At 35.5% G+C, this 11,543-nt stretch overlaps 2 protein-coding genes across 3 annotated transcripts; both read right to left on the bottom strand.

Annotated features, from left to right (window-relative positions):
- Positions 1 to 474: 474 nt before the first annotated feature.
- LOC107843553 (40S ribosomal protein S23) lies at positions 475 to 2,381 on the bottom strand. The gene is made up of 3 exons (XM_016687866.2): positions 2,180 to 2,381; positions 956 to 1,111; positions 475 to 843 (listed from the first exon to the last, which is right to left on the bottom strand). The coding sequence occupies exons 1-3, from the start codon at positions 2,182 to 2,184 to the stop codon at positions 576 to 578; spliced, it is 429 nt and encodes a 142-aa protein (XP_016543352.1). The 5' UTR covers positions 2,185 to 2,381; the 3' UTR covers positions 475 to 575.
- A 3,570-nt stretch (positions 2,382 to 5,951) lies between these two features.
- Positions 5,952 to 10,880, bottom strand: LOC107843554 (interactor of constitutive active ROPs 2, chloroplastic). 2 transcript variants are annotated; one of them, XM_016687867.2, is made up of 4 exons: positions 10,424 to 10,880; positions 8,654 to 8,743; positions 8,165 to 8,348; positions 5,952 to 7,945 (listed from the first exon to the last, which is right to left on the bottom strand). In XM_016687867.2, exons 2-4 carry the CDS (start codon positions 8,677 to 8,679, stop codon positions 6,281 to 6,283), a joined length of 1,875 nt encoding a protein of 624 aa, XP_016543353.2. In that variant the 5' UTR covers positions 8,680 to 8,743; positions 10,424 to 10,880; the 3' UTR covers positions 5,952 to 6,280. The 2 variants fall into 2 exon arrangements, with proteins under 2 accessions (XP_016543353.2, XP_016543354.2); XM_016687868.2 differs by having other exon boundaries at positions 5,952 to 7,942; positions 10,424 to 10,813.
- Positions 10,881 to 11,543: the final 663 nt, after the last annotated feature.

Here is an 11,543-nt window from a genome sequence, read left to right as displayed (position 1 = left end):
AATGATGTTTACATTTTAATTTGAAGAAAAAGCAATTAATGCAAAGAATAAAACATATAAAAATAAATTATCTCTTCTTAATTAATAAAAAAAATAATAAAATGAGAAATCAAATTAAAAAATTTATATTCATTCTCATTTCATGTTTCCATAATTGCACACTTTGTTTGACCACATTTATAATACTAGCATAAAATTTTACTCCATTATTAGATGAGAGGGGACGCGTGGAAAGTTAACGGTCCCTATGACGAAGACCCGTGAAATATCATCTTAAGGGTATCCTAAACTACCCAAACCCAACTTTGAAATTACTCAAGGTATGTTGTTGTTGCTGTTGGTTTATGATATTATGTAAGTCTCGTGTTTCTTCTCACTAACACAAGCACTGTACAACGTAAAATGTTTACAATTTCTGTTCTTTTTCCTTGGGGGTGAGGGAAGCAAGATTATGTTAGAGGTAACACCAGGAAGTCAACATAAATGATCCAAAATTTCAGTGTAATGTGCCTACATCAAAAATAATAGCTCAAAAAGTACAAACTCAAGAACACTAAAAAGACCATGGCAAAAATTTAAGATCTTGGTTTCTCCTTCTTCTCCTTGAATAGAGCCAAGAGAGATACCCCAGAAACCTTGACAACTTTGAACCTAACACCAGGAATATCTCCTACAGCATGACCCTTTCGACCAAATCCAGCAATCAACACCTCATCGTTTTCTTCAATGTAGTTCAAACAACCATCGTTGGGAACGAATGCAGCAATCTTCTTCCCATTTTTGATCAATTGAACCCTAGCACATTTACGAATAGCAGAGTTGGGCTGCTTAGCTTCAATACCTCTGCAAATATCGGTTCACATAATTTTGACTGGTTAGATTACAAGGGTGGCCACAAAACAATAAGGCTAAAGGAGAACAGCAGCCATAAATCTCCGAGTATAAGAGAGCTTACATCTTCTCAAGCACAATGCCTTTGGCATGGGATGATCCAGCAAATGGCTTCTTCCATTCATTTCCAAGATGGGACTTTTTGTAGGACTTGTCAGCCCACCTCTGTCTTCTACGGTGGGACTTCAGCTTGCGTCCAGCTCCCATACCACGTGTCTTCCTGAAATCATTACCCCGTTGAGAGACAACAACACAAAGAGAACCATCCTTCGTTTATGCTTTCTTACTTTGACTAATATATTCTCAACTACTATTGGAACATCTCAACTATTACTCAATTTTGGGTGATGAAAAATACATGAACGGAATTGTCATTCTACTGCAACACGGACAAAATATCAATCTGTACAAACATCATCTCCATGCTAATCGTCTTAGAATCATAGAATTTGTCACTATAATCTAAATATCTTCCAGTTTACTCAGGTCACACCAAAATGTACCTAGTTATTGTTCCAGAATTTCTGAATACACCACACTCTCCATATGTAGAACTATGCTGCTCACTCTTCAAAAATGTTGCTGCATCCATGTCAGATCCGACCCATACCCATCAACATATTTTAAGAGCCAGAGCAACATAAGCATAGAAATAGTAAATAACACTTAAATCTGCTAATTCCAAGCACCATCCATTCTTGCAACAGATGAACTGTTCCTATAATCTCCATTTCCACCATTACAAATTACAATTACATTCTTTTTCTTGTCCCAAAAGTAAGTGTCGCTAAAACTTTTGTCCCGAATAAGTGTCACCTTAGGAATTCAAGACCAAAAAGTAGTATGTCACAACACCCTTGTATTCCATGTACTTATATAGTGTTCCATTTATTAAATAGGCATAGTTTAGTAAACTGCACATTCTTAATGGACGTGATTTTTGCAAAGCGACACTTATTTTAATTACAATTACCAATGCGGCATCGTAACTTAGACAATTACATTCTTCTAACCGTCAGATACACTTTAAATTTCTCAAAGTGGAGCCATTTATTAAACAGTTAAGATCACATATTGAGTATGGAAAGAAAAGCTATAATCTACATCAGCTAGACTATTCATTCATATAAGTTATCCCATACAATTCAAACTATACACTTTTAAACAGATATCAAACAAGAATATGCTGAAGGAGAAAACAACATGAGGAATCTGATTAACATTAATCCCAATTTAGATAACTGTAATAATACATAGAAAAATCATTAAAAAGGAAAGCGTAGCGTACCCCATGTTTGGTTTGCTGAGTGTAGAGAAACTCAAAGCTTCAGATAAGACGCAGCCGCGAGAGAGGGAAAAACCCTAATCCCTAGAAATGACCTTTCAAATGGAACTGGAGGGCTATTGGATTGGGCTTTGTCAAATTGGGCTCAACAGATTTGGGCTAGTGGAAGAGGAGAGGAGAGCCCGTCCTTCTATCGATTAGGCGACGTGGCAAGCGAAGAATGTGTTGTATCCGTGTAAAACTAAGCGATCTATTCGGAGAACGTGAGAGCTCCGAGTTGACTAAATCAAAAAAAAAAAAAAAATTAGTAATATCGAAAACAGATGAGATAGGGAGTTTTTATTAATATCAAAAAGAGTTATCGGGAGTTTGAGATCTTTTGTTAAATGATCTTTTCAAGTCTTCTTTTCAATTAAATAGACTATAAGTTTTTTTTTTTTATTGAAATAACCCATTTTTGAGACATATCTATTATCTATTTGACCGATATATAGACAGATCAATTATCAATTCAACAAATCGATTGTCGATTCGACAAAATCGATTATCGATTCGACCAATATATGGACAAATCGATTTTCAATCCAACAGATCGATTATCAATCCGATAAATGAGAAAATAAAAGTAAGTCATTTTGCTAATTGAAACTTGAAGAAGCTTAATAGCTAAATTTAATTGGATGGGATTTATATGTTGTTTATATTTTTCTTTTTCTCAAAAGATTATAAAACATAGCTATTTTTTGGGGGGATTTGTAGCAAATACACAATACAAGGACACAACTCTTCCGTGTATTTTCAACTTATATTTGTTATCTGAATATAATTCTTTTGTTGGTACAACCGATACTCTTCTGATATACTAGTAATTATAGCTATGTTTCGTAAATATTCATATTATAGTTACATTTGGTAATCATGCTTTATAGTTATTTACCAAATTTTCTCTTTTATCCCCCAAAAAAAAAAGTTCGCATTTTCTTTTCTTTTTCTAGTATAAGATAATACTATAGAAATATCAATCATTGTCCACTTTTTGGTCATAATTTTTTTTTAAAAAAAAACAGTTATGGAGTTTCAAAGTCAACAAATTAAACTCCGGAACAATCACAAATGAAATTTGAAGCTCGATAATAATAAGTTTTCAATCACAGAGACTGAAAAATGGCTATTTCTGAATTCTATCCTTCTTAAAAATATTTTCTATATTTTTGGCTTGTTAAAAAAGGCACAAACTAGGCAATTTAATATTTATCTTTTTCGATTTACCACATCTTCATTGGCCAATAGGTAAAATTAATATTTACTAATTCGTAGTTCACGTAACTATGAAACTTGGTACACATATTACCTGTAGCTTTTATGCAATTAGCAATTACTGTCACGTTTCTGGTCGATAAGTGTAAAGAATGGATTTGGCTTAACCCAAACTCAAAAGCTGGATGAAGAGGTAACAACCCCCTTCACGCTCAGCACCCAAATGGGGATAGACCTGACTCTAATACCATGTAAAGAATGAATCTTGGGCGTAACTCAACCTAACAAGCTAGCTCAAGAGGTGAGGATTACCAAGTCATATAAGCAATTATTTTATCCTGAATTTGGTAATGATATTATTTAGTCCCAAGATTATGTAATTGTATTATTTTAGTATAAATGGCGCAATGAATTATCTCAAATAGAAAGTGGAATAAAATAATCTCATGAGATATATATGCTAGTCTATTCCATCCCACCAACCTAACGGCTGCTAAGTTAGCAAATTGTGAGATAAACATTATTAATTGTGGATCATAAGATGATTCTCTATTGTATATGTGATAGTGTACTATTTTCTAGTATGAAATTGTAATAGTAAAAAGGACCCCAACGTACTCGATTTGAGATCATGTATAATATTCTTGTAATCACCACCACAATTTACAGTCTGGTGCTATCGATAGAAATCTTTCAGACAATAAGTGTGTGTTCGGAAAAAAAAAAATATGTTTCCTATAGTTGTTCATTTCTCTTTTTTGTAGTCCTGTAATTTCCACCACGATTTATAGTCTAACGATATCTATAGGAATCTTTCAGATAATAAATAAGTTCGAAAAAATCATGTTCTTTTTTTTTGTAGTTGTCCATTTCTCTCTTTTGTAGTGGAATCTTTCTTTTCCTTTTGATCAATGTTTTTCCCTTTCATACAAGTAGTTCTACAAGTAATTAGTCTTTGTTTTTTCTTGGTTATGTTGTCATTGTTGTTATGACCCCTACTATTGTAGCTTAGAAAGTACAAGATCAAACATTTGAGCCTCAAATTTGACTATACTCTTCTGAACATTCTCTATTTTCTTGTTACATGGTCTATCAGGAGAACAATGAGAACTGAACTCACACCTATTATCGTCAGTACTATTAAACGGTATGTCATGATGATGTGATACATTTCTCTAGTAATAAAGAATTTAGTGTAAAAAAGAGTATTACTTGATTAACTCACATCCTACCGCTAAAATATCATTTTCTTGATGTTTTTTTTCAGGTTATGTTGATAGGCATTAATTCTAGTTGTCATTCCTCAAATCATATGTCATCGTGAAGCACCTAACTACATATTGTTAGTAAAATATAATATCTCAAAAAGAATAAGACTTTGATTTCCACATATTTTACAACACATCAACAACTTTTTTTTTCTCAAATGGATGATATTATCAAATAAAATGTGATATTCTATCTTGTATCATGTTTGGGGTTAAAGATATTTACAAAGTCTTTTTACCCCCTTTATGTTGGAAAAGGTAGCTCCTTTCTGTTGGAGTTCCACATCATTTGTGGGATAAGACACTTTATATGGCCGTGGCAATTTGGGGGGTTGAGTTAGACTCAATCTCTATTTTTTTTTCTAGTCATGTCTCCGGAGTCAACCCCATCTTAATTCATTGTTCCCAATCTTGTCATAGCTTATATTGTCCACGCTTCAAATGTATAATCTAGGTGTGCAGGGCTCTTTGGAGTCCCATATCATTTGTGGGATGGGAACATTGACTCCATATCGTTTGTGGGATGGGAACATGAACTCTTTATATCGCCTTGGACAGTCCTCCCTCATGAGCTAGCTTTGGGGGTTAAGTTAGGCCCGATGTCTATTTTTTATCACTTGGACGTAGATGCTTTCACATAATGAAGCTGGATCAAGAAATGATCTATGAAGCACAGTACACACGACAAATACAGTGAAAATTCAGCCAGATTGCTTAGTTTAACATAAAAATCTGAAGAACAGACAGTAAATTCTACGATTAATCAACAGCCCGAGGCAATAGAAATTGTTAGGACCGAAATAACCAGGTGTCATGCAGAAGTTAGTAAAGCAAACCTCAAAAGACGCCAAATAAGAAGACAAACGAGAAACACACAAGAGAGACAACCTTACACAAATGATCCCTAGGACTACATTGTGGATGCTCCAAAACTAGAAGTCCCCCCAAACGAAACTCTCAAACCCTAGAACTACATTGTGGATGCTACAAAACTAGAAGAAAGGAGCCTATACTACATTGGGGATGCTACAAAACTAGAAGAAAAGTCCCCCAAACGAAACTCTCAAACCTAGGACTACGTTGTGGATGCTACAAAACCAGAAGAAAGGAGCCTATACTACATTGTGGATGCTACAAAACTAGAAGAAAGGAACCAATATTTATAGAGTCCATAACCTTTTCCAACAAGAATAAGGATTAGCCAAATATGGAGAATATGTTTTCCTTTTCCTAAAAGGAAAACCCAATTATGGTACCTAAAGGAAAACCCAATTATGATAAGAAACAGGACAAACACCAACAGAAACATTGTTCGGATGCTCAGCTGTCTACATATGAACGCTCCAACTGAAAAGCCGCAAATGAAGCTACATTGCTTACTATCTACTAAGGAAGCATATCAGTATTGGCAGGAGAGATCATAGAGGTCTCTTACAATTCTGGAATAGCTTTACAAAAATCAGCTAAGAGATTTTTCCAGGAGGCCGAAACTCAGCAAGAGTACCTGGGAAGGGAAAATAGTAGATTATGGTTACTAAAGAAGAGAACAACGTCTATTTGAAACTTGCATGATATGCATCTATTTGTGGCCCTTCTTTAATAAACTACCAATCTTCTTCAACATGGTGCCATTCTTCTTCTTGGATGAGTAATCATTATCCAAATCTTCAGACAAAGGAGAACGCAGCTTGCCACCAATAGTATGGTAATCTAAAGAGCCTGTTCTCTCAACGCATCTCCCATTGTTGTTAGTTGAGAGCATAGCTGCAGCTGCTTCAGCAGCCTTCCTCCATTGATCAGATTGTACTTTTAACTTCCTCAACTCAGCTTCCATCTCAGAGTTAGTTGTCTGCACTGCATCCAACTCCTCGATGATCCGCGATGCTTTTCTGCTAGTTTTATCTGCTTCCTCGGTCAAATACCCCAGCTTCATCAGAGCCTCTCTTTCAGCGGCTCTCGCGGCTTCTGCTAAGTCAAGAAGCTCATCATTCACTTTGGTACTCTCTATTTCCCTCTTCTTGATTTCCAACTTCAGCATCTCATTCTCCTCAGTGAAACGCTGCAACTCCGTCTCTTGATCAGATAAACTTGCCCTTAAATCTGCCAAGATTGACTCTGATCTCTTCAGTTCATCTTGTAAGCCATATTCTCGGTCAACTGCCTGTATTTCTTCGAGTTGTACATTCAGGCCCTTATTTTCATCTGAAATCATTCGTAATTCAGCTTCTTTGTGCATTAGTTTCTCCTTTAACTCTTCCATATCTGCTTTTGCAGCATTTAACCTCAAGTTCCATTCAGTCTCGCTTCTAATCGATTCAGACTTTGTGCACTCCGCCATCTCAAAAGCACTTCTTATCTGCAAGGTGCTCTGGATGCATGCTTCCTGATACCTTCTCTCAGAATCCTCCAATGCAGCCTGTAGTTGATTTACCTCATTTTTAAGATTACTGAACTCAGTTTTTAGTTCATCAGCTTCCGCATTGATTCCATTTTCTTGTGCAGCTGCAGAACTTTCTGCAGGATCTACCAGGTTCACACTTTTGCTGCTTTGATCAGACTGGAGCATGTTGACACTTTCCTCCAATGCAGCCACTTGACGCTTTGACTTTTCCAACTCCAATGACAAGGAATTGCAAGCCTCCATTGCCTTCAGACCTTCCGAGCGTAAAGTATTGCCTGTCATCTTCGCAACTTCCAATTCCAACTGAGCTTTACTGACTTCCTCAAGCACAGCAGCTTCAGATTCCTTGCTTTTGTTTAACTGGTTTTGCAATTGCTCAAGCAATGTCAGGGTTTCTTTGAGTTGTACCCTTAAGCTTTCGGTCTCAGCATGAGCTGATTCAGCATGGCGAACTTGAATGGCTTCAGAATCAGCTACTCTATCAAGCTGAAGTTTAAGCTTCTGGATTTCATTCAGGGAAGAAGCTAGGGCAGCAGAGTCCAATTCATGCTGCTTCCGCACAACCTCAAGTTCAGATTGCCATTCTAGATCCTTATCTTGTGAGATCTTGTGTAGCTCCAAGAATCGAGCTTCCTCAGAATCTGAGCGCTCAAGCAGTTGCTTCTCAGTCTTCTCAAGCTTTTCTGACATTGCTGCAAGCTGCTTCTTAACTTCATCAGCCTCTTGCTGAGATGTTTCCTTCAACGATTCTGATAAACTGAGCTGTTCCTTTGCCGCCCTCACCTCCTCTTGGAGTTGAGCAAGCTGGTCTTCCAAAGCTGACATTCTACCCGGACGCTTCTGCTGTGTTTTGCAAAATAAGAACAATGAGCATCTTAGTAACATTTGAGGGCTTTTAAGAAGGAAGAGAGCAACCTAAACAGCAATAATACATAAACAAAAGACACAATTTGTGAATTCTCGACTTTTAAAGTTGTATATATTAAGTTTTCCACTAAACACTGCAACTAACTTGAACCAGCAAGTTAGACAAGGAACAAGCTTAATGTATTACTCAAGTACCTCTATTGCTGGACTTTGTGGTGACCGGCGACCAATAACTTTAGGACTCCTGTCTTTTGGTGTCCTGCTTGCTGGATTTGGAAATGAAACAGAATCAACCTCTGCTGTCCCTGAAGTTCTGAGCTTTCGAGCTGTCTTTGCTGTAGATGGAGATGTCCTTTGTGTCACCTCAACAGAAGCAGTCCTTCAGCCAAAAACATGTGAGAAGGCGAACGAGATAGTCAAACAAGCACATACAAGAGATGAACCATCAGCCGAGTAAGAACGAAATCAACTTGTCTATGTAAGAATGAAATGAAAGGGACAAATTGTAACTGTGAATTCATAGATGATGATTAATTAAGATACTTTTTGAATTGATCTGACAACATAACCAATAAACCACGTTATTTGGATCTCATGGAAGAAGGGGTTAAAACATAAGCAAGAATAAGTCCTTTGAATTGCTTGCAAAGATCAACAAGAGCGGCGGGAATATACTGGAAGTACCTTGCTTTTGGTGTCTGCATGCTCATTTCCTCTCAGCAATAGATGTAGAAATGAAAAACTAAATTTGCTTTCTGCAAAGACCAACCAGACCTGAAAGACGGGAAACATTTCAGAGGACATCTTATCCGTTAAAGAAATGCAATTTGAGGGATCTGAAAAATTTTCAACATTGAAAATAGATATAAATCAGAACAAAACAAGTAGCACTATCCCTTAAAGAAAACAACATCAAAACTGCCTCCACTCCCACCAACAAACGTATTACCGGAGGAGGAAACCAAAAATGAACAAAGAAAATTGACAGACAAGGAAATTTGCAATCCAAGAAAAGAAAAACTATCATTATGTAAGCCATATATCAACTTTCTTAACTTTTACTTCAACTTTTACTGTATAGTAATAACATCTTTGGAACAAACATGGTGCATAAGATAATGGCATTTGAAATCACATTTTATCAAACATTTCAAAAGTCCCCATTTAACACAGTAATAAACAGATAATGTTTCTCAAAAGAAGGGAAACTTGAAAGTCCATCAAGCTGCAAAGAGATGGCAGTAACAGCACCAAAATAAGATCCATTATTAGTTTTTTTACACCCATACCCCATACCCGAACTGATAAATCATGTTTACAATTATGTTAAATTACAAAGCAATATAAGTTAAAAGTTTTTGGGTGATACTTTTCTCTCCTTCATGTTTATGTGACATAGATCTAAAGAAACTACAAACTCTTCATTGAACTCCCAAAGTAGACCACAAAAAATCCGGCTTCATCTGCTTGTGCAAAACAACAAAGCCTCCAAAAACCAGAGCCCTAAAGCTATATCAACCTACACTGTGAAAAACCAAGAACGACAATAACAATACCCAGTGTAATCCCACAAGAGGGCTCAACCTACATTGTAAAACAAATGAAAAAAATCCTCAAAGACTGAAACTTTATCATTATAAAAGAAAGCAATCCACATGAGATATCACTGCTATAAACCTATACTAACCTACATTGCAAAACAAACTCAAAATTTCTCCAAAGACTGAAACTTTATCTATAAAGAAACCAACCCACACGAGAAATCAGTGCTAATAATCTATGCCAGCCTACATTGTAAAACAAACTCAAAACTTCTCCAATGATTCAAACTTCATCAAAAAAGAAACCAACCCACATGATAAATCAGTGATATAAACCTATGTCAACCTAGTACTTTGCAAAACAAAAACAAAATTTCATCAAAGACTGAAACTTCATCTATAAAGAAACCAACCCATGAGAAACTAATGCTCTAGCAACAACAAAGTTCATATAAGCAGAGAGAGCGAGAGAGAGACCAATCTTTCCAAAGAACAATAACAAAGCCTCCAAAATTAAAGCTAAAAAGCTATGTCAACCTACATTTTCAAAGTAAAAATTTCCTCGAAGACTGAAACTTTATCATAAACGAAACCAACCCATATGAAAAATCAATACTCTCAGCAACTACAAAGTTCATATAAGCAGAGAGAAAGACCAATCTTTCCCAAAAACAAAAAACAAAGCCTCCAAAACCAGAGCTCTAAAGCTATGTCAACCTACATTGTAACACAAAGTTAAAATATCCTCAAAGACTGAATCTTTATCATAAAAGAAACCAACCCACAAGAGAAAACACTGTTCTCAGCAAATACAAAGTACACCCAAAGACCAACATTCCAAAGAACAAAAGAGCAACATTTCTCAACCAACACTTCCGCAGATAAATGAACAGTTCAGTTTCTTTAGACTTACCAAAAAGATCTCAAGAAAGTGAAAAATCAAGAAAACAAGCTACAGCAGTTCCCTTTGTTGGTGTGGGCGGGGGGGTTGGGGTGCAAATGTGGCTCAAACTTCAAGAAAATGAAGCAAGATGAAAGAACCCTAGCAAGAGAGTGGGGTGAAGAACTCGAGGGTACACAGTACACACAACCAATTAGCAGGAGAGTAGTGTAGTAGCAACAGTTCAGCTAAGCTCAAACACAGTTTCCCAAGTGACTGTCTACTGTCTTCTTTCATTTAACTGTGTTTGTTTGTTTTTTGTCAGTATATGTATTGGATAAAGAAAATAAAACGAACTTAACTATACAAAAGAAAGAAAAATTAATGCAAGTCCATGATAAAGCGTTGATATTGAAAATTAAGACCCACGCTCGGGGAACAAGCGTTTGACCAGTCTCTCTCTAGTTGTCTTTCTAGCTTGCGGTTCTTTTGGTCACTCAAATTCATAATTTTTGTAGGTTAAAAGTATGGTTGTCAAGTGGGTTGGGCCAATTTGGAACTGGCTCGTTAAAGTTAATCGTGTTGTGGTTTGAGTTGGTTTTAAGTGGGTCAGGTTCAACAGTAAAAATTTTAAAAATCATACTAATTCGGTCCACTTAATCCAATCCGGTTAAACCCATCTAAATCCGATCAAATCCGTTAAAAATTCAGTCAAAAATTTAAAAAAAAAAAAATTCAATATACACAATATATACCCACCGATATACATTTTAAATACATTAAACAATATATATATACACTATATATATAGTATATACTACATTAGAATTTAAAAAATATATACACATATACACAATTACACATATATACGCATCATTTAATATATACGACTATACGTACTACTTTAAATAAAATATATACTACAACATATATATACTACAATATATATAAGTATATATATATTATAGAGTTATATACTAATTTATAAAACATATACGCATGTATACATTAAATATGCACGTTTATAGAAGATATATACACAAATATACGCACCATTCAATATATATGTACTACTTTAAGTAAAACATATACTACAATATGTGTATATACTACAATATATATATAGTTATATACTAATTTATAAAACATATAC

This window comes from Capsicum annuum, chromosome 10, assembly GCF_002878395.1.
Source record: "Capsicum annuum cultivar UCD-10X-F1 chromosome 10, UCD10Xv1.1, whole genome shotgun sequence".
Taxonomy (NCBI): Eukaryota; Viridiplantae; Streptophyta; class Magnoliopsida; order Solanales; family Solanaceae; genus Capsicum; species Capsicum annuum.
This window is presented reverse-complemented; position numbering and strand designations above follow the sequence as displayed.